This window comes from Molothrus ater, chromosome 2 (assembly GCF_012460135.2).
Source record: "Molothrus ater isolate BHLD 08-10-18 breed brown headed cowbird chromosome 2, BPBGC_Mater_1.1, whole genome shotgun sequence".
NCBI lineage: Eukaryota > Metazoa > Chordata > Aves > Passeriformes > Icteridae > Molothrus > Molothrus ater.
This window is the reverse complement of record NC_050479.2, coordinates 38,057,035-38,081,252: the sequence shown is the minus strand read 5'-3', so window position 1 is coordinate 38,081,252 and position 24,218 is coordinate 38,057,035. Positions and strand designations below refer to the sequence as shown.

The window sequence follows — 24,218 nt, the reverse complement described above, 5'->3', positions numbered from 1 at the left end:
ATGAAACTGCTTAACATGGATCTCACTTTTTCTGATGTAAACGAACCAGGCAAATTAAAGTGGGCTGAGGAGTTAGGGCCTATACTGCAGCCAGTAAAAATAAGTTCTGCTTGAAAGTTACAAACTGACTGATCTCTATCAGTCAGTTGTTTATAAGAAGAAAAATAGACAGATCTTTGTATAATTACCAGGGTACAGGTTGAAGGGGAAAATATATTATTTTATTTTGATTCTTTGACATTTAGAAGTTGTCCATTGCTCATTTCCTAATCCAAAGTGCATCTTTTAGATGAGCTCTTGTCTCATATCTCTTGAAATTTATCTGATAAGAAAAGACATTTTTATCTCTGAGGCTATAAAGATGAGACTCACTGGTAAAAGTGTGTGGCACACCCTACTTGATTCAGCATGTAGTTAAAGACAGAAGGAATATTAAACTTGGAGCTGTTACTTCGTCATCTGCTTTGATCTATAAATTTTGAAGGTACATTTTCATAGAGAAAAAGAGGAATATTGAAAAATGTTAATTCTTTGGCAGTTCTTGGTGTCAATGTGAAAGGTTTCACATGCTGTTTTTGTCTAAAAACTGTTCTTGCTAATTCTGAGCCCTCATTTCAGTTTTATGTCAAAAGCTTCTTGGTTGGATTGCAGTGTTGCAATCAGCATTCCTGGATTTCCTTGTGTTATATCCATTCTGTTTCTATCTGCTCAGACTTTACTTCCATCAGTTAGTAGTTAATCTAGTTGTTCAGCTTCTCACACTTCTACTGATATCTGTCATCCTCATTTCTTTTCTCTCCTTATATTGCCCTCTATGCTTATACCTACTGATATATTGATATACTGATATGTGTATTTCTGGACCAGATAATTTTTTTTTTTATGACAGAGGTGTTCTCTGCACCTCTCTGGCTGTGTCTAGATTTATCCTTTGTTGTTTACTGCCATGCAATACATGCTATTATCTATCAATTGCTGACAAAGAGCTGGTGTGTACAACAGTGCCTTTCTGGATGGAAGATTTATCTCCTGAGGAGACCAGAGCTATCTGTGATGGGTCTGGCACATGCTTAGGCACATCTCAGATGGAGGCCCAGGTACCTCCACACAGACAGGAGGAAGATTGTCTCACTATATGTATGTACATACCATTAGGGCAGAGGTCAAGGGCCTGATTCAAGCCCGCAGTGCTGGGGGCTGACCTTTGCCAATACTGGCAAGTACTGCAAAAACAACTAGCAGTGGGCATGAACTGCAGCCCTGTGTGCAGGCTTTCTTCCTGGCCACCCTGTCATTTAGCAACATTCCCTTGTGCATGGGATACTCTCCTCCCATGGACTGGAGTGTGTAAGGAGTTGAGGTGCCGTGCCTGACGCGGGTTGCTGGTGACACACATAGCTCTGGGATGCAGCTGTGTTGGTCATTCTCCTACAGTCCACCAGCTGAGCTGTGCTCATGGCTACTTTCCCTCTGGCTGAAGAGGCTCTCTGGAGGGGAGCCCCAGAGTCAGGGGCTGGTTTCTATCCTATCTCTCAGGCATCTTGCAGTCCTGTGTTACTGCACCATTAGCATTATTGTTCTCTTCTAAGGGGATAAAACATAGGCCTCAACAAAAGCCTCCTTATCAAATTTTGTGAATAAATCAAAATCTGCATAGGCTGCTTTCTCAGTGTGATAGAGTATGGGAGCAGTACCATATGGTGATCTGTACATTCCCCTGGGTGCCTACACACTATTCTGTGTGCTCTTCCATCATTTTTAGGAATGTAAGCAGTTGTACTAACCCTAGGGAAAGTTTCCATGCTGCTAGGAACAGAGGACTTCTGCTTTGAGAATTCACAGTCCCTCAGAAGGCACACAGTGGAAGCCAGTTGAGAGCAGAACTACAAGGCTTGGCTCAAAGGCTCTGTGCTAAGGGCGTTGATATATGCTCAGCACAAGTATAACAAAAAAAAAATTAAATGGTTGAACATTCTTTAGAGAATTGAGAAATGTGATTTAAATCTCCTTAGGTGGACGAGGAAATGGAACTCTCTCCCTCTGCCCCTGCTACTCTTCCAAAGCAAAGGTGATTTGGCTGATGTACACTGAGAGAAGGAGGACAAGGAAGTAGGAAAGATGTCATCAACAACAACTGCATGTAAAAAAATAGCAGAAACACCCTGTTGCTCTGGGACTCAAGTAGGTTTCCTAAGAACATGACTGAGACTGAAACCCTGAGGAGAAACTGGGGAGGGAAGTCCTCATTTCCAGGTCCTTGCTAGGCTTTGGGGCAAACTTGTTTCTGACCTGAATGATGCTATAAGCACTTTCAGAGTCTGAATGCTTGTATGACTTAACTGCCTGAGGAATTCCTAGATAAAACTGTAATATGTCTCTGGAATTCAGGTACCTTTTCTGAAGAGTTTAACATTAAGTGCAACAAACAGTCTTCCACTTTTGCAATGGTATTCATGTATCTGACTGAGTAGTCTCACAGCACTAATCTTCCAACTCCACTGTCAAGAGTGTCCTTTCTTATAATGTTGTCCTGGTTTTGTCTGGGAAAGAGTTAATTTTCTTCCTAGGAGCTGGTACAATGCTGTGTTTTGGATTTAGTATAACATTGTTAACACACTGATGTTTCAGTTGTTGCTAAGTAGTTCTTGCCCTGGGTCAAGGACTTTTCAGTTTCCTGTGCTGTGCCATTGAGGAGATGCACAAGAAGCTGGGAGGGAGGGAGGGGAGAGAGGCTGATATAGCTGGCCCAAACCAGGCAAATGAATATTTCATACAATAGAATATCCCACTCAGTATATGAACTGGGGAGAGTTGGCTGGGAGGGGATGATCACTGCTCAGGGACGGGCTGGGCATCAGCCAGTGGATGGTGAGAATTATGTGGAGCATCAATTGTTTTGCTCGAGTTTTATTCACCTCTCTCTCTCTCCCTCACATTTTCATTACAGTAATAATGAAAATAAAACAAAATAATAATAATGATTATTAGCATTATTATTAATATGCTGTATTTGAATTATTAAACTCTTCTTAGCTCAAAAGTTTTACCTTTTTTCCATTCTCCCCCCCATTCCACTAAGAGGGGGAAAGTGAGCAAGGAGCTGCATGGAACTTAGTTGCTTGCTGGGGTCAACTTACTGCACATGCAGGAGTAAATATCAACGTAGACATGTGAGTCAAAGATTTTTTGAAAAACCTGCCTAAAGACAGCACTTCATCACTGAACCTGGCCCTGTAGTTCTCTGCAGTTAAACATAAATAGCTCATGCAATGCAATTAGCCTTCATAACACAGTAAAAATGGAGAGAACTTTTTGAGAACTTAATTCCAGGGATCACTTTCATTCCGTCTCATAGCCATTAATTTATTTAACAATAAAAATATATAATGTTCAAAGTGCAGCGTAAATGGCACCATGACTAAACTGTAAAAAAAACCACAACCCAACACTACATCAAAGATATAGTATTCTTTTGGAATGAACATGTTCATTTCTTTGTATAAATGGAGGCTCTCTTCCACAGAAGCAGAAAATACTCTAACTGAAATATCTACTTAGTTAAAGATTAATTTATCATTAACAACTCATCATGAATCAGAGCTGCCAGAACTCTATATGGAAACAATAGGGGAAAATACATGGTCTTTACCCTGAATTCTCTGGCCCCTCTAAAGCCAGACAATTTTGAGTGTTTAAAAACAAAAAATGGGTATGGACATCAGTAAATAAGCCAAGAGGAGGGCATGGGCTTGAGGGCTTTCTCATGACTGTTTGCACCCTTCCTGGCACAGCTTCAGCTCTTGTGACCTGGCACTCTTGAGTGGTGCCAGGCTAGGGCTGATGAAGCTGAATGTTCCCAGAAGGGAGTCAGAAATGTGTTTTTCCTGGTCGTGGAGGAAGAGAGCAGAGCTTTGTGCATGTGAATGAGATGATGTTGCTTGGCTTTGGGCTCAGAGACTGCTCCCCAGTTTATTTACTAGAAAAGGGATAGCCTAAACTTTCATCTCTACTGTCAGGTTAGCTTGGATTTGTGCCTGAGCCCAGGCTATTCTCTTGCTCATACAAGCCTGAGTAGCAGCTTGCTGTCTGGTCTTTAGGGAACCAAGTGGATAAAAGTAAGCACAGAGAGTGTGACTGCTTTATCCTTCTCCACTGCCTACATGGATGGTACAAGTACAGCTGGTGTAGCCCGGCTGGCTGGGACACAAGGGGTAGAATAGTGCTCTCTGCTCACCACTGCCTGAACAGATTCCTCTCCCAGCCATCCCTGATTCCTCACCTCACGCAGCTGAACCCTCTACACATTTTGTAGCACCATTGTGTTCCCGGGTGACTGCAAAGACCTCGAAGAGGATATGTTCTCTTCAATTGCAAACTAGTCTGACCATATTCCAGTGGATATCCAAATATCCTTTGTGATTTTGATATTGTAAACAGTCTGGCTGTTTTATATTTTCTGACTGTGGAAGGTGTTAATTTGTGTATGTAATAGTTTCTCTGGAAGATTTCTGAAAAATACAACAGAACACGTGAAGTGATGCAGAATAGAGAGAAAGTTATCTATGTGATGACTGGTTCCTCTGTAGACTGCTAGGTATGTCTTCACAAAATAATTTTACCTGAATTTTCTCCTTTCCCCCATCATTGCATTGTTCATTTTAGTGTAGACTGTTCTGTCCTTCTCGTTAGATGTTATTTCCCTTTCAACAGGCAAAATATTTGAAAGCAGCTTATGCTTTTCCTTGGATTTAATGTTTACTGGAGATGACTGTACAAACAAACTCAAGAACCTCAGATCTTCAGTTAACTTGGCAATGACACAAGTGGGTGCTTTAGAAAAGAGTGTAAGAGGTATGAGCACATATTTCTGCAGGTTCCAGCAAACGATTATTAAAGACTATCTTATGATCTTTACCTTGAGCATCATATTAAATTGCTAGCAATGAATTTATGGTCCATAAATCAGTCTTTTTTTCACCTTTTACTTAAGCCCATTTTTTAGATACTGTGCTTCAATTTAATCTTTTTTTTTTTTTTAGCAATCATTGGATATCTTAAACCTGAAATATGTGTTCTTCTAGGCAAGCTGTATGTTTTGTCTGTTTCCTCAGTTGGTGCACTTTTATGGAAAATTGTTCCACACTAGCTGTGGTTTATTTTATGAGTTCAAGGTATATTTTTAAAGAAAAAGCTTTTTGTGAAAAGAATTTGTGCTTTACCTACAGCAGATTTACTACTGACATTAGAAACACATCACCAGCACAACCTGTAACCCTGACATTTTCATTAATCCCCTGCAGTTAATTCCACTTGTGGGAAATTAATTGTACCATCAAATTATTTAATCAGGGCCTTACCATCTCAATATGACCTCCTCACTTCTAGTTTGAATTCAGATGGGGGAAAGCATATTTAAAACTGTGATGAAATCTCCCAAATGAGTAATACTTGAACTCACTGCAGACGAAGGAGACAGAAGGTCTCCAGTCATATTTGAAAGAATGTATCAAATTACCTTAATGATACCTGATCAGCAGACCTAATCAGTATATCTGAAGCAATTAAGTTACATCTATAAGATATCAAGCAATGTTAAATTTGTGTGAGTAGAAACACTGGGTGTGTAATTGCTAATATTTTTCTTAGCCAGGAACAATAGCAGTGAATGAGAAACAGTGCACGAGCCTTGTGTGCTCTAAGGGAAATTAACTGGGTTCTGTTTGCCTGGAACAGAAACCTTTTCATAACAGTATCTAGGATATGTAGTAAGCAGGAAGTGAACCACTTAAAGCAGCTGATCCACTCCCTGCTGCAGCCAACAAGAGGTTTCTTCAGTGTTGAGCTTTCCCTTCCCTTTCTTTGGAATTTTAAAGTATTTGCTGTGATTGCAAAAGATTTCTTAGCTGGTGCTTAGAAAGGCAAAACTTCATTCCCCATGGTTGAATTCCCAAATAATTGAAGTCCAAAAGATGATGGATGTCCTTTCTTTCAATTTAATATTTCTAAAGCTTCATGTTCTCCTAAATCCAACTTACTACTACTACTACTACTACTAAGGTAGTAGACTGATTTATGATCTTTTGAGAGAAACTGGTAATTGATTGAATCATTTTACATTAAGTCCATTATGAGCAAGTAGATATATCACTAATACTTTTTTTATGCTCTTTGTTTACATAGACATAGTTTAGAATGTCCCGACTGAATTTTATTTCTAGACCTTTCCAAGTCCGTGTAATTCTAGGGGGAGATGCAAGGCTGGGAGAAATCTCCTGAGGAAATATACTTTTGGTCAGTTCTTAGAGGCAGCTGAAAGTAACACTTTTGTTGTTTGTTTTTGTAAATTCTGAGATATTTTACAATATATCACAAGGGTCTTCTTATGGCCTTGCAATTATGCTATGTGAAGTGCTGACCTTTCATCTGACTGGAAGAATTCATATATATCATGGGAAACCCTGCAAATAAGGATGAATTTCAAGTCACAAGGAGGATTAGGCTGATTAAACAAGTGTGTGGTGCTGTTTTAGTTGCTGCAGGACTTACAGGGCTTACAGAATACTTGTGACTTCCTGGACAGGCAGTGGAAATCCAGGCAGGACAACCCAGGGCACCTCACATTGCACTAGGTCCTGTGTTCAGGCAACTGAATTTCATGCTTGATTCTGCACAATGTCTTTGTCTCCTTCCAGAATTCTCCCTGTCCTAAATCAGATGTCTGAAGAGTGGGATGGTTTGCCCTCCAGAGATATCTATTTCTTACTACTGACAGTACTGACTGCTTCTTTCTAGGGAAGGAGGAAAGGCTGATGCTGGAAACTTACTTGTAGATGGCTAAATTTAATGGAAATTAGAGGGACAGGGTAATATAATTACACAGCACATATCTATTAATGAAAACAAATTAGCACTTCTTCAGAATCTTCAATTATCCATATTCTGCAATTCCCGTTTGAAGACTGGCAAGTATCTTGGCAAGTAAAAGTTATTTTTACATTTGATATTTTAAGTTAATTTAGTGTTCAGTTTAACTGAGATGTTTGGGAGCAGAATAAATATTTCTTACAAGATAGAAGCAGAAATTTACTTCTACTGTCCTTCAGTTCTGGCTTGAAAGATACAGTCAGGCCCGGTTGGTTACCATTGGGTTATGGAACTGTTACACTATATTTCCTTTAATTTTGGATGTAAGCAAGCGACAATTAATCTGTGGAGAGCAGATTCTGGTCAGATACCAAGAAGTGAAGGTCTGTACCCTGGGAACTCAGGAATAACGATTATTCTTTTAGATTTGCATCAAGTGTACAGAATGCTAATAGGATGGACCACAAAAAAAAAAAGCTCATTTCTCTTTTCCGTGGCTGAAAAAAGTTATACTGACTGGCAGATATTAAAAAAGAAGGTTTTGAACATCAAAACCTTACTAGTTTGTGTGGCAGTTTCATTTCAGCTGGGCAGAAACACCAATTAAGTGTAGCAGTTTTGGTTTGCCAGTCCGTGTTTCCTGTCCAATGCACCAATTAATGTAGTGGGTCTAGCGCTGGCCAAATGCCAATGCACCCACTGCTGTGAGATATGGATTAGGATGAGAGCAAAGCAGGCTCAAAACTTTGAAGGGTATATAAAAACTTTATTAATGGAACTAAAAGAAAAATAATAAGAAATCAGAATAGACCTTCAGAACAATTCTCCTGCCCCCAACTTTCTTTTCCCTCTGACAGTGTAAAGAGACAATATTTGGTATTTTCAGTCAGTTTACCACTTCTAAAATAACCTTTTTTTCAGTTCACTTAAGGAGAGGGTTCTCTCCTGCCCCATCATGGAGACTTTTCCACAAGAAAAAGTTCTCCCGTGATTTTAATTTTCACAAATAGCAACCGCCTAGAAATCTGCAATTGTGAAGTCTCTCCCACGGTTTGATAGTCTTCCCACAACTACCACCATGGGTCATTTCAGCTTATTGGGGTGCAATTTTAAGGATGAGCTGTTCTAGTATAGAACTTCTTTTATCTCTGGGAACAGAGGTTTTCTTCTTCTGTCCCTGGGGCAAGGTTTCTCATCTCTCTATTCTCTCTCTTCAAGCTTCTCATTGAGTCACAGCTACTTTAACATCTGCTTGTTTCAGTACGGATGTTGCCCGCAGTCTGTGTGGACTGCGCGGTGGAGTGGGACCTGGCTCAGCCAGTGTCCAGTTACCTGTTCAAAGGTAGGAAGCAAGAGAGCTTTTCCCAGGGCTTTTTCATCTTTAAATGTGATTTCACAAAGGTGCATTCAGCTCTCTTAAGTGGTTTAACAGGTTGTCAGTATTCACAACTCGCCAGCTTGTTTGGTTCCATTAGGTCCGAAGGAAGCTGCCAAGGTCCTTACAGGGAATCACTAAAGTAGCTTGTGGACTTTTTCCTTAACTAAAATCTAAACTACATTAAACCATGACAATTTGAAACAAGAAACTCATTTAATGTAAATGGCAAATCAATTTGCTCATTAATTCTACCCAAATTACACTTCTGACTAACACAGCACACTACATGACTGAATCAGTTCTTCTACCTGCCTTTAAGTCAGATAAGAAATTAGTTATATTAGAAGTTATATAATAGAAGGTTAGAATCACCATACAGTCTTTTTTCTTGTCTAGTTTTTATTTTCTCAACTATGAAGCCTATCTTCCTGGTTAAAGGAGACAGATTGTGCATCTCTGGATGCTCAGACACCTTATGCAGAAACAGAAAGCAATATAAAAAAAGGTAATAATTTCAACTTTCTTTTTTTCTCTTTCTGAGACAAAAAAATTAGATATTTGATCTAAGTCAGGCCATCTAAATCTACTTTATAGAGATGGACAATTCTGAGATGGTGGGCATGATTAACTCTGTGGTGTTGTGTCTCCTCTTCGCTGACCAGAGAATGCATCTTTATATCCAGATTTATGGCTAAAGATTGGCTTGGCAAGTGTGATTTTTGCATCTTGGTAGGCCTTATACTACAGACCTTGGGATGAGTGAGGTGTTAATTCAACTGTCATTTCAACTTTTAGGGTGTCTGTCCTTAGACATGCTTCATCTCATTTTGACTGCAATAGCTTGAGAAGCAGCACTGCAGCAAAGTCATGGACTACCCATGCACTCCGGACATGAATGACTATCTAAAAGTGAACTTGCAGTGGTAGCCTAGAACCTGTACAACTTCTTAGGACTGGAAAATTCCTGATTGCCAGTACATGTAAGAGTTAATTAAAATGGGCATTTATTAGCCTGAACAATGCTGGATGATGCTTTTAAGTTGTACAAGCTGCAATGTCCCATCCACATGTTGTTTCCATGCATAGAAGATTGCTTAAAAAGCAGTGGTGACTCAGTGATACTGCCTTTCATTGAAAGGATTTTCATACTATGGAATGTGAGGAGTTGACGCTGAGCAGGTTAAACAAGCTGATCTCAGCAGTCCAGGATTTTCCTTTTGACAATATCAGTATTTTGACGATAACTGCAAGGTTGGAGGCCACCAGACCCCTGCAACTGAACAGCCCATATCCCTGCATTTATAGGTCTATAGATACCCAAACATCTTTTTGGACACCTCTGGAGAGAGGACAAATCTTCCCCAATGGTTTCCTACGCTACTGTGAGATAGCACACCCCAACTCCACAAATGATCTGATACTGGTGTTGTCCAGACTTCACTTCTACAGCTGGAGGTTTAGAAGAAAACATTCAAGATCAGGAAGGATGGAGCTCTGAGCAATCTGATCTAGTTGAAGATGTCCCTGCTCATTGCAGGAAGGTTGGACTACAAGACATTTCCAGGTCCCTTCCAACCCAAACCATTCTATGGTTCTAGGATTATTAAACATATCCATTTGACCCATAACATGAGATGTTTTTGTTACATCTCAAAGCTATAAACTCTGTCTGCATGTTTGGTTTCGGTCTCAACTCTTTTCACCTTAAATTACTCCAGTGGGCAAAATTATAAACAGTTTCTCACTTTATTTAGTTCAATGTTTATACAGTTGGGTTAAATACACACACAGACACACAGACACACACACAGAGTATAAGCAGGACAAACTATTATTCTTCAATACATTTTCAAGATCTGCTTGAAACATACACAGAAACATTGAAATTCAGCAAGCATGGGGGAAGAGTAGCAGCTTTGTGTTTAAGAAAGACATGATCCTAACTAAGTTCCACTGTCCATTTTTTGATGGGTGCAGGAGCGAGACAATAACCATTTTAGTACAGATGTTACAAATAACAGCTTATCCTTTTCTTGATGAATGTGTTATTTCACAATTTATGATTTCTCCATAACAGTCTGTGCCACATTGTTTTGTTTAATCTTTGTTCTATAAAACACAGAACACCTTGTTGTGTACTAACACCTACTCAGCGTTGAACTCTTCCTTGGAAGTTATGATCATTCTGATCTCCCTGCCAAAAGTAAAGCAGCTTCAAACTTCACAGAACTCAGGAACATTTTGAGACCCTTTCCCTAACATATGGTAGACAACAATAATTTATTCTTTGTTTAGTACTGGGCATGTTTCTGCAGCAGTGGAAAGCTGCATGTTGGGAACTTAAATTCCACAATTTCAGTTGTGTTTGTAAAAAACCTGCCACATTAATTCACCATACCTTGGAAGGTCCACTTGAATATGACAGAAAGGTGTATTGTTTCCATGTGCTGATAGTTGGTTCACTCTTGAATTTTTTGGTCAGCCAACCTCTCACTCATTTATCTGAAGTTCTCTGGATATTTTCTTTACATAACAGCTACAGGACCAATGTTACTGAATGTTTCCTTAAAAAATTACAGCTGCAAGGAGTTTACTGCACTGTTTCTCTTAGAATTGTACTTATTTTCTCCACAAAATTAGGAGAGATTTCCACATGAACTCTTGAATTTTCAGAAACAAACAATATATAATATATGGGCATATCCAATTATTTCTATTTGTGGTTGATGTAAATAAAATCTTAAAAGTGTCAACTATACCAACGTCTACATATCATAGACATCTGACAGGTTCAAATTTATTTAGCTCATAAAATAACAAAAAATATATAACTCTTTCCAAGCACTGCTGTCTCATGTTAAGGTTGGTGGAAGAAGTCCTGGATGAATCAGGGATATTTTTTGTTCCATTTTCAAATGCTTTCCTTTCAGTGCAGAAGCTGATAATTTCTTACACTTCCAGAACCTCTGCTTGCTCCTTTGTATGCAGCTGTCACTGCTGTCACTAAAATTGCTCGAGCCTTAAGGCCTCACCTTTGCCTCTCTGTTCCTGTTTCCAGCACCTAAAAGACCCAGACCGAAGATGTAAGACTGCTACATTCTGTTACTTTCTATTACTTTGGGAAAAATAATGGAGTCATAAGGTGCCTTGCACTTGCTAAAATTGTAGCTTTAGAATAAATTAATGCTTCAAGCAATTAATACAGTGCTTTAGTCTGCCCAGACTGACCTAAATGAAACTTTTATTTCTTTTATTGTCTTGGTCCAATTTCATGCTTGATTCATATTCAGCCTTACCAGATCTTCCATATCAACTCTTGTTCCTGCTCAGACACTTTCACAAGATTTCTTTTTGTTTTATGTGGGGCTGAGATTAGTAGATGGATTTGCAGGATCATGGGCTGGAGCGGGTATTGCAGATATCTGCTTCTTTTTAGCAATAGCCCATCTTTATTCTTCTTTTTGTTAAATAATCCATAATAATAAAATGTAAAATAATCCATAATTTGGGAAATTAGCCTGAAAACCACATTCTATGACTGTGGCATGTTAAAAATCAAAATAGATATTTCTTAAGTAAATAATTTAAAAGTCTTGTTGTAGAATGTCAGTAGAACTTCTTCTTTTGTTTAATATTACCATGAAAAATCAGCATGTGAAAAAAAAGTTTTAAATAACCATATATTCTTTATTTTCACAGCTGGTGGAAGCAGACGTAATTGTCTATTTCATCTCATCTGACACAAATCCTCCATTTATTTTAGCTTCTGATTTTATATCCTCTTTTTGCGCTGTTTTCTCAACATCTGTCTTTGTTTTGACGTGGTGTCTTCTGTAAAGACGGTAGCCTGAGGATCAATATATGGACAGTATTAAATAAAAGAATTATAAAAAATACCTGAAAAAGATGCTGTAGTAATATATATTCATGCAACATTTCTTTCTTTATATTGCTAAAGCATTTCAAAACCTCCAGAAAGTCTTTTTAAAGCTATGATTTGATTTTGAAATCCATTTGATTATTTTTATCCCTTCTTGTTTTCTCAATATACATGAAAAGTTAAACTGGTAATAATAATGATAATTATAGTGCTATAATATAAAATTACTATACTTTACCTCCTAAAATTAGTAGTGCAAACAACAGCTGGAAAATGCTGTAGATGAGTGGGAAAGTAAACATCAGTTCAAGTTGTTCGGGAGTGAATGAGAGTTGTACTATAGTGGAACATAGCTGAGTGTTTTGCATGCCTGTTTCCAGAGACACTGTACGACACCTAAAGGGAATAATACAAAGACAGTTGGGAAATAGCATCTAGTGGATCCAATGCTTTTTACTAATCTGGATAGGCAAAAAATGTAAAGGATAACTAAGAAAATTGTTTCCTTCAGCTGACATAGTCAGCAAAACACTCCACCTATGGCCAGTACCACCAATTATTGGTAGTTCAGCAGCTGTAGAAGACTGTGAACCACTTTCAAGGCACATATGTGGCACTCACTGTCTCTCTCTCTTGCAATGGTGTTCTAAATTGTAGACTGCTGCATCTACATCAGAGGTTTTACTGCAGTTTCCAAACCACTTACAAGTCAGGTCTGTTTCACTTGCTTGAAGTGCAAGACTTGGCACACAAAGGGAACACATATGAAGGGTTGGAGGGAATGTTATAGTCAGAATCCGTAAATAAATGTGCACGAGAAAAGTTTTGTCTGCACTTAGTATCACAAAAAGCAGACAGTGAATGAGTGACTCTGTAACCTAACTAATGTTTAGAGAGCATTCTCAGCATTGATTAATCCCTGAATAAAATCTTTTTACACAGTTGAAAAAAGACTATGCATTACCTGTTCCAGGACAGACCAGCTAGACGAGCCAGAAAGAATCCTAGAGTATATCCAGCTGCTGGAAATATGGTGCCAATGATCCATAATTTTGGTGTGATAATCCAGGAGCCTTTGTAGAGTATTCCCCCAACCACAGCAATGAGCACAATGAGCACTGCTCCCACAATGGAACCTACCTGTGAAGCAAAATAAGAGGGACTGGGTCAGAATCACAGAATCACACAGTACCGCACAAATGACATGTCAAGGAAATTTAATGGCAAAAATCATGGTGTCAAACATGAGTCACTGAAATGTCACGTTAAACACAAAACCTAGTGTTTACAGCAATTCAAAGCAGGCAGAGAGATGAGATAGTTGCCAATTTAACAAACAGGAGATGTATGATGTACTTCAAGGAGTGACTACAGCTCTAGATCAAGACACAGCTGTAATATGTTTCTATAGCAGATATCTGTAAAATTAGTCTTTTGAAGCATTGACTATAATCGTACTTAGGGCTGGAGATTAAAAGTAATTTCACAGGTTTGATATGAGTGAGGAATGGTGCACACATTAGAAAAATTTCCCCAGAGTTGTTGAGAAACTGACAGCCTAGTAGGTAGAATACTACATTTTCCTCCCCGCCTTGGTGAATCACTCTGAGGCTTAGTACGGTGTGTGCTAATTAGACACTAGATTGCTAGTGAGCTAGCGCTAGGAAATTATTTGCCAAGTGCAGGGGTAAATCTTTAATGAGGCTAAAAATTCATGCTTGAAAACTGGTTATGAGCTTATATAGCCCTTTTACATAGACCTAAGCACTGTAGTTGATCTTATTTCTTGAGACTGAATGTACTGAGACCTTTACCACTGCTTGCCGAAAAAAGTTATAGCTCACTCTCTTTTCAATACCCAAGTGGAAGGTCTGTCATTATAGGCTATGTTGCCAGGGATCTCAGAGACACACTTCTTAGTCTAAGCTTACGAGGATCTATTTCTCAGCTAAAACACGTATTGCCATTGAAGTGGTTTCATCAGTCTTTGGCTGAAGTATTTTTAAGAGCACTGAGTGAACAAGTGCTTTTGTTTGGCTGAGCTATTAACCACATGCACTTCGGAAGAAGAAACATGGTCTGGCCATGACAAGCTCTTCTTTCACCTGGTACACTGTCTTTGTTCTCTTGTCTGAATTTCTCACTATATAGGCCTTAATCTGACAGCTATGGCTCAATCTTCACTTGGTGCTTCATTGTCCTACACAAAGAAAACTCTCAAGGCTGTGGGCTGCTCACCCACTCAGTAAGAAGGAATGAAATGGGGTTTTGCTGAGAGATCACGTAGAGTTTCTTCACATGCGAGTACAAGTCCGTGCTTTCCCCTCAACTGATTAAAGAGAAATAGTAAGATGTGAATGCATTTCAAAATCCAATGTGATAAGCTAGCAGTTTAATGAAAATGAATTGACTTAAAAAGACCTTACTTGTGCTCTATGCTGTCTGAGCCAATAGCAAAGAAGTGATAACAAATATAGGTAGAAAAACATGTGACCAGACTAGTTTTCTTTAAGAAAATTTAGATAATATATTTAGATAATATATAATAGATATTTAGATAATATATAATAACTAAGACTGATTAGCAAAGGCCAAGAATTCTCAGCACATAAGAAAATCTCTTTAAACCTAAACCAAATGTACAGAATAATTAATTTGCTGTCACCCTAGATGTGGCTGAATTATTATTATTATTTTGATGAGAACAGTTTTTGCCAAAATTCCCATATTTTTGATGTAACTGAAACCATCTTGCAAAGATGGCATCCTGTATTTCGTGAATAGTCTCTAAGGTTTATATAAGAGTTGGAGTATTTTATGTTTATTATTTTTTAATAAAAATTGGCTTCACACTCAAAAAATGGCTCACAAAAAAATTAGAAAACTCTCTTAAAAAGAGAAAGGCATTTTGATCCAGAATTATTTTATTTTTTATTGTTTTACAGAGAAAAAACTGCTTTCTGTTCACCTGAATGATATTCCTTCCAATTTCAGTTTACATTATATACTGAACTGAGTTACTAACATAGTTGCAGCCAAAGACAAAAGTAGGTTCTTTAGATAATGATGGTTGCTAATAATGCATGCAACTCATGCATGTTTGTGCAGGGGAAAAGCAATACATTTCCACAGCACCTCATTTATTTTCTGAGAAAACTTTCCAGGTCTTATGAAGTCAAGTACTAATACTATGAATAGCAATGTACTGCTTCAGTGGTCCCACTGATTCCATAATTTGTCCATAATTGCTTATACTTCATCCTTATATATCCTACCTTAAGTATGATTTTCGCTTTACTAGGCCACTTGTGGTTGACAAATACTCCCACTGAAACAGGAACTACAAGAGCTACCAGAGAAAGTCCTGTAAAAAAAGAAAAGAGAAGTCAAGACTCTGCATGGTGCAAGAGCTTACCATAGGACAGACACCATGATGTGTGACTGTGGGCCTGGAGCAGCCTTTCAGGGGATGTTTCTGGTGTGCACACCCTGGAGCACTCATGCACACTCTACCCACACCTGCCTATTTGCTTTTCTATAGACTCTATTATCTTTGGCAGCCTGTTGAAGTAATTGCCATTCTGCTGAGCTACATGCTCATTCACCTGCATCAGAAAAGCAGACAGAAATCTGAGTGTGCTAATCATCACTATCCTGTGATGTGAGCAGCTATATTAAATGTTCATTTTGTCTGCAGGTGTTTCGCTACTGTACCATGTCAGCAACCAGTTTAGAGCTTCTTTTGTTCTGGCCTTCCCCCTCCAGTATTTATTTTGAAAGCACAAGCAACGTATTGGATTTTTGTTTTTCCCCTAGGACAATGGGAAGTGAAGTTGAAGAATGTGAAAGTGATTCTGCTGGCTTTTAAGATTAGCACAACAAGGAACTGCACTTGATAAGCACTAGGGCCACAGCTCTGCAAAGCACTGGAGCATGTATTTCTAAATACTTTAACTATTTTCTCTTTGTAGCTGAATGAGATTTTTGACAGGAAGTCAAATGAAGCCACTCCTGGCAGTGTAGATTGCAGCTTTTCAGAGACTCAGCAGCTTTAATCACTTGCTTAATTATCCACGTGTGCTTAAGTATTTTGCCAGATTATGGCCTCAGCATTTAGCACTTTGCAGGATTGTGTCTTAAAGCTGTTATAAACACTTTCATCCAGAAGAAGCAGCTATTCCTATCTGAATTATTCTATATTCTTATCCCACTACCATGTAGGTCTCAAAGCCATTCAGAAGGAAAAACAAGCACACTCTTGTCATAATTATCTGTACAACATTTATAACGGCTTCAAGTCTTTCTTTGGCAGAGCTGTGGATGATATGAAGTGATTTTTCATGGGGGGTCCTAATGCCCATGGAGGTTATTAAAAAGTAGAAAGAGAAATATTTTTAAAAATCTTAGGTGATTTCTTCCTGACTGCAGGATGATGGTATAGGTTGCCCTGAATGGAGGATAGACAGAAGAGAAAGTGCTGTTTCACTGGACTCACCAATGCTGTTATAGGGGAGTACAATTGCATCAGCATCAGTCCACATTTTGGTGTAAATAAAGAGACAAAGTGGCATCATTCCCATTGCAACCAGCGTGGAGCAAGTTGTCATGCTGATGCTGCAAAGAAATTGGTTACAGTGACAGTTCATCTCATGCTAGTCCATAGTCTTTCTCATTTTCTTATTACCATTTCACACCTTGTGAAAGGTTGTGCAAGAAATGTTGCTGGCTACAGACAATTTATCAGGTTAGAGAAAAGCTAAATGAAAGGAATGGCTTCTGCTGAAAAAAACATGAAAAATCAAGGTGTTCTGCAGCCACAGAACCATAACTTTTGGTACAAAGGAGGCAGTCAGACAGGTGCCAGCAGAAAGGTCTGTTGGCAAATATGTCTCCATGCTGCCTTTCTGTCTGGTTTCAGAGAGGACAGTAAGCAGGGAACAGGGGCAGAGATGGACATCAAATGGAGTTTTCATTATACCAGCAGTTCTAGGGTGTTAAAATTTCACTCTGAAGTCAATAGCACAGAAATCCATTTAATTGCCTATGATATGTGATAAAATAAAATTCCCTTTTCTGGCTTGTTTTGCTCTAGGCCAAAAAGTAGGTGCTAACCATTGCTCAGTGGGGCTTAGCAAAAGGATTGTTTCTGCATTTCACAAAGATATTTCTGCTTTCTGTTGTACAAAAAGATGCATTCTGCTACAGGAGTGAAGAAATAGGAAAAGGCAAGACATCTAAAATAAGGGAGAAACTCCTTGTTTTAAGGAGTAGGAATTGGAATACAGTGGATAAAATTATGCATGCAAATCTCATTTTTCTGGTACAAAAATAGTGAGAGAAGGTTCTAGTTAAGAGATTTTGGAAGCTTTCTTCTGAGCCTCACTTCAGATTTCTCTTTATTGTCGCTTGTCCTCAGAAAAGGGATTACTGATCCTGGCCACAAGCTGAGCAGATGCAGAGAAATCTAGAAAAAATTATGCAGAAACCACAGGAATATCTGCATTCATTTTGGTTCTAGTCACTCTCTGCTTTAGAGTCACTGAATAGGAATTTGCAGGAGCCTCTGGCAAAAGAGTTCCTATAGAAGTCTCCTACTGAGAAGAAGAGTTACAGGCTACAATTAAGGTTTGATGAAGTCCCAAATGGAAAAAAAAGCCCCTCATGTTTTCTACCTCTGTATTTCCTATATCTTTATACTGTCTCTGAATGTACCTCCTTCTCCAAAGTCGGGCTATCCTCTAACCCCAGTCCCTGTTTCCACAGAAGCAGTTGTTATTGTGAAATATCAAAAGATATCTCTATGGGGAAGCATTAGAGGATATCAGCTGGATTTGATTTACTAAGAAAGATATGAAACATCATACTTCACCTGACTATGATTATAATGCTAATTATAAAACTAATTCCTTCTCCAACTTGTGGTCCATTTGCACAGAGGTTTTGAAGCAGAAGTATAGACATAGGTTGTAATGTATAAGCATAAAATATTACACTTAGAACCAAAACAATGTCTGATATGATGAGCAGGTTTCTATAATGGTGTGGTGGCTATGATTCTGTGGTGGCTCCAGAAACCATCCATGCAACTTTTAATGTTATTCTTCTTTTGAGAAGAGAAGATGCCTGCCTTGACAATCTGCTGTACCTCCTGTATCCTGTGGTCCCTGCATCTTTGTGGCAAATGTACTGATCAAAAGCCTTTGACCTAAGGTAGAGGTCTTTACCTGAAAAATAACCTTTTAAAGGCATTTTCAATTAACTTCACCCTTTGTCATCATCATGGGATAGAAATCCTGTTCATGTTTATAGCATTATAACTCTGGATTTTTAACACTGATTTCATTGGAGCAACTCTGAACATACAGAGCTGACCAAGCATAGTTTAGCTCAGTTTATTCTTTCAGGGAGAGATTAGAACAAAATTTCAGCCTTGTACTCAATATCTTTTCATCTGTGATTTCTTAGACCTGTATTAGTTGAAATTAAGAGTCTTAAAGTTCTTAATATCATAGATTTTTCGTCTACAATGGGGAAGTCAAGGACTAGCAGAGCTAACCTAATTTATAATTTGAAAGCTGTTTTTTAAATTAATACCTGTATGTGACAGAAAAGTTCAATATTTTCAAAGGATGGAAAAAATATTGTACTAAAGCTACAAATATTAACATTATTAGACTTTTTACTCTAGCTTCACATCTTTATTACTTCTACTATTTTCTTCCGTTTCTAGTTAAGACTGGAATATGATAAATTGGATGAATGTTCCAATTTATTTATGTACGTAAGAACGAGAGAAATGATCCTCTTTATTTTAGACCAAAGTAATCAGGATATAAAAATAAAAAGACAACTTGTTTTTAGAGGCTCTTAGAGTTGATGAAGCCCCCATGGAATTTGCATTAAGAGTAGGGTTCACTTCTCCTGTGTGTTTGATGTCCTAGGCCATGTCAGGTCCCTTACACATCTGTTTCTGAGTTGATAGCACTTAGTCATTGAGACCATTACACTGCCACAAAGGAGGGTTTTCATTACTCCCAATATGCAGGGCTGCCTTAAGCAGTGCTTTCTAGCCTGTAAAATATTCCCTCAGTTTGAAGACTTTGCATAAGGTTCCAGGAGCAGAAAGAATTATCACAAGTATTCATTAGAACTAGTATTCATTGAGAAAATAAATACCTGTCTTTTTATTGTATAGAACACAAAAGGAGGGAAAATATTTTTCCACAGGAGCTCTTTTCCAAGAAAAGTTGCATAGCTGCTATTTTGTACAGAGGATTCTAGTCCCAAAATCCTATGTTTTTTAAAATATTTTTACTACTCAAAATCTTGGGAGAAAGAAAAGTAATTTTAACTTGGGCAAAGTTTTCATAATATATATTATTTTGTCTTCATAGATGATATTTGCTCCAGGATCTGAATTTTAACAATAAAGATATTTTTTATTGTACACAATTCTCTTGTGTTATCTTCCTCATGAATTCCCAATGAACCAAGGATATTTGCTATTCTGCTTATATTTACTGCAATTACAGTAACTAACCATCTTTACAAGGACAAAACACCGTGCATGTGCTAGGAAGCTAAGAAAAACATCAGACAGATCAGACAGTCCTTTTCAATGTAAAATTTACAATGTAAAGAGCCACATGAAGTACTTAGAGAACAGCTGCTCTTACCTTAGGTCCATGTCTCCATCCACCCAGTAGGCGATGACATTCGAGGCTGTGCCCCCTGGACAGCATCCCATGATCATCACCACGACAGCTTGAATAGGAAGGACGTCAAAGGCCAAAGAGAGCAAGAAGGCTGTGAGAGGCATTATTCCAAACTGGCAAAGGAAACCCACAAATATACCCCAGGGTCTTTTTATGTGGCCCAAGAAATTCTTAATTTCCACATTGCAGCCCATGGAGAACATCACCAAAGCCAGCATTATTGTTAGAACAGTACTTAAAATTATGCTCAAAGTTTGATTAAAATTATCTTCTGGCAATACACAAGAGGTGCCATCGCAAATAGTAGCATTTGCTGGACAGGCCGTGGAGTTTTCTGCCAAAGGACCAGCATTAAATTGCTGGGAAAGAAAGTTTGTCTGCATTTTGAAATACAGAACTGCTCACTGTATCCGCAGTAAACTTTCAAGCCTACAGTTGTTTCTCAGTGACTTCTTTTAAATGATCCAGGAAGCAATAAAGTGCAATAAATGCCAGAAAACTCTTACTACTCTTGAAGGGTTTGGCTCAGTGCTGATTCATATAGTTATAAAAGTTGCACTTCTTTGGTACAGTGACCATTAATCATTTATTCATATGATAATGAGGGATCCCACATGAAGAGAATAGCTGTGTTAATATTTAAAGGTTTAAAGGAGGCTTGTGCTGCTAAGCCCATAAAATGAGAATCACAAGAGGAAGAGAAAGTTTAGACTTCATTCTTAGAGTTTCTTGCATGTCTTTGGGAGACCTGCTCATGCATACAATGTTGATGGCAGTACAGGGGTCTGTGTGGTGAGTAACCAAGACACAAGAAACCCTGAGCAGATGTCCTGAGGTATGATTTGAATCTGCAACTCTTGCTAATGGATGCAACATTCAGCACAACCCACAGGCTCATTTGAATGACATGGAATCATTGTTTCTGGCAGCATGGAGATTCAGGGTCCTCCTGACACCTTCTGCCAGGTGCAGCAGGTGCAGTCACACTTTGATCCAGCTTGAAATGGAAGTAATGTACAGTGAGAGGAGGAGAGTGGGGTGGCAAGGGCGGAGGAGGAAGGAGATATATTCTCTGAGTCAAGTGTGGGGAACAGAGAGCAGGGCAGTGAGGCTGGCACACGACTCTGGAGCCATGGCACCCAGCAAGCTGACCACATCCCCTTTCCTGCCACAACTCGCTCAGCATCCACACCAGGGATGACAGTGAAGGTCACCTTTTCTTACCAGGTACAGCACAAAAGTTAGGACACAGGTTTATTGTGCCTGGCTTTGGTATGGCTTGTGCTCTGTCATCCCCATGGCTCAAAAGCAGTCTCAAATTTTGAAAAGCTTTTAAAGATTTACCCCTTAGGCTTCCATGAAAATCTGTAAATTTGGATGGTTTTCAGAGGAAGAATCTTAATAATTTTCTTTACCTGTGCTCAAGCTTTGTGGCAGAAGTATCTTCAAGTGTGGATCTTAGACTAAAATGGAGTCTGACATGTAAAGTGCAATTGATGCCCCCAATAATCTTTATTTTTCAACACAGAAATATTTTTTACTAGAGTAACATGCTAAGCCATAATTATCTTCAGCAAGCAAGACTCTCACTGGAAGTCTCAGCACTTTGTGCTGAACATCAATGTGTGAAATGATAGGAATGATAGGACTTGCTTTTTTTTTTTAAACTTAAAACCTTGAATTGTGTAGGGTGAGCTGACTGCCTTAGAAAGGATTTCCCAGCATGCTCAGATGGCACCTGTTTCTTTACAGAGGGGTCAGCTAAATGGCTGTATCTCCTAAGTCACTGCTGGGTGCCTGATGGGATAATGTCAGAGTAGCTTTATCCTCCCAGGCAGCTGGCAACTCCTACCCTGTGATTAGTGCCACATCTGTGTGAGTAGGATATGTCTAACAGAACAACAAGTAAGGTAATAAGGAGCAGATGAAAGGAAAAGAAAGCCACAAGATCTGAGTTTGGCAGAAAAACTTATTCTCCTTTTTATGGTAGCTTTCAAACGGAATGTTTTAGGAGATTTTACTTTTCAATCCAAATATTTTAAAGGGCTAGTAAGGTTTTTAAAGCCATATTAATAATGCTGTATTAATATTTTCTATAAAACCTCTATCAGAGTTTTGATTTGCACTTGAACTTGTTTCTTGTTGAAACTAAAATTCTTTTACAAGCGTCTTTAAATCTCCAGCAAACCCTGGGGCTAGGGGCAGATTTCCTAGTCCTGTAAATGTCTGGTATGCTGTGGAAACCCAGAGTGAGTAGTTTGGGAGAGGAGGTGAGGCTTAGAGTGGCTGTTTCTCAGCAGAGCCTCATGCAGGGGTTTGCTTTTACCTCCTCTGTCTCCTTGCAGGCCCTTTGACTGGGCCCTGCAGGGGTGCTTGATGCTGTAACCCCAGAAACAGCACAGATGAAATGTCCCTGGTTTGGGTCTCCAGCCTCTGCAGCTGTCATTTTGGACATTGATTTCTGGGAACAGTGTGTAGGGGGAGATTTTCATGCTCAGGTTTTGTGTTTAGCTAAGGACAAACAGCACATCAGCTACTCACCAGTGTGGCCTTGTGGAGCAGCAAGTAGTGTAAAATTAACCTGTATTTAACTGCTAGCTTTGCCTTTGTTTTTTCCCCTCTATTTCAAAAGGGATGATAGCAAGTCATTATTTCAGCAGCTAGCATTTAGATCACAAAAATGCTGTCTGGAAACAGAAGAGAGTCCTTCTGAGTTCAACTTATTATTAGGCTGACATTGCCACAATATAGCACAGGTGGGAATTTCTGTATCAAGCTGTCCTCCTGTGTTAGGGAACTAAAACCTTATCCAAGACATTGAAATATTTACAGGCACAGTTAAAAAACTTGGCATGTTGCAGGAGGTAGGGTATTATTGAATAGGCAGGTGGGTCTCTCAGGAGTGCTGGATTTCAAACATTCCTCTAAGTCTGTTTTGCTTTTTAAAATGTGCTTCTGGGATTTAATCCATTTGCATGGATTAAATGCAGGCTAGTGGGAGACAGCCTCAAGGAAAGCAGCAATTCAGAGATGGTTTTCAGAGATACTTAGCTGTATGCCTTCTGTTTCACTGCCTGTTTTTTCCACTCAAGTTATGCTGCTAAACTGGTAAGATGGACTATGTACTGCTCTGTGAACCCAGCTGGCATCTTTTGCCTGGACATGTTGCACGTGTTAGTCAGGGTGATTTTAAGCATTTGCCATTGACATTCACAGAAGGAAGGAGCAGTGCAGTGAACTTGGTGGCATTTTGGTGATGATTAACATACCCAGACACTGCCAGCATACATCAAAAATGAGAAAAATCAATGCTCAACTAGAGAAATACCAAACTAAATGTATATTTGCATCACAAACAGCAATACTATGATTTGTCTTGAATTTTTGCAGTGATGAGGGTACCAGCTTATTCAAGTGAGTTTAGTGCAACTTCAGCGAACAAATCCCGGCAGGTAGAACTTGTAAGGATCTGTTCCTGTGCTGACAATTAGGTAATTGATTTATCCATTAACTCAGGCAGTTATAAAACAACAATAGCAGTAAGTGCATACAGAAGCCTCACTGGGAGAGGCAATTTAACTGTTTGTCTTTTAAGGCTGTCTGGTGCTTATTCCTGTGATGTTTCTCTTAATGAGACTTATGAATCTTCCCTGTCTGCTTAATTCAGACTCTGAGATGCTTCTTAGTATATTTATGTCTTGGTTAGAAGAATCTTTGCTTTCAGATAATTGATTACTTAAAGTCAATTCTAAAGTCAATTACCTGCTTTTTACCACTGTCATAGGGTGACTTTATGATGCTTGTATCCCCAGTCGTCAGTTCTGTTTATGCTGGATATTTTATACATAAAAATATATATATATATATATTATTTCTCCTAAATTTGCCCTAAACCAGGACAACCACCATCTTTAAAAGAGAGACAGCAGCTGTACCTAGTGTTACTGACCTTGTTTATAACTTTAAACTTTAGTATATATATTTCCAGCTATCGATGGAAGATTTCTTTTTCATTTGTTAAAAGTTTACTATGTTGGAAGCTTATAGAAGGCATTAAAAAAGAAAATCTCCATGAAATAGTAGGAGAGCAAGTGATGACATCAAAACACATCTAGCTTGGGATAGCTTCCTATCAAAGTCTTCTGCAAAGCTAACTTGCAGAATCTTTACATTTACATTTTTACATTTCATGACTGGTGCAGACATCTAGACTCTGCCTGTTAGACCCTTGAGCTGAGTTTCTAAAGAAACATTGGGGGCACACGTATTGAACTCAGCTGGGGAAAAAAGCCTGATGTGCATACACACTTGGATCACAGGCAAATTTAGCTGGCTGGTGTGCTGATTCTGAGAGAATCACCTTGCAGTCATGGCTGGATTC

The 24,218-nt window shown here is 38.7% G+C and overlaps 1 protein-coding gene across 1 annotated transcript; it reads right to left on the bottom strand.

The window, feature by feature from the left end:
* Positions 1 to 11,964: 11,964 nt before the first annotated feature.
* Positions 11,965 to 20,220, bottom strand: SLC10A2 (solute carrier family 10 member 2). The gene is made up of 6 exons (XM_036389284.1): positions 19,799 to 20,220; positions 16,618 to 16,736; positions 15,398 to 15,486; positions 13,087 to 13,262; positions 12,361 to 12,518; positions 11,965 to 12,089 (listed from the first exon to the last, which is right to left on the bottom strand). Exons 1-6 carry the CDS (start codon positions 20,218 to 20,220, stop codon positions 11,965 to 11,967), a joined length of 1,089 nt encoding a protein of 362 aa, XP_036245177.1.
* Positions 20,221 to 24,218: the final 3,998 nt, after the last annotated feature.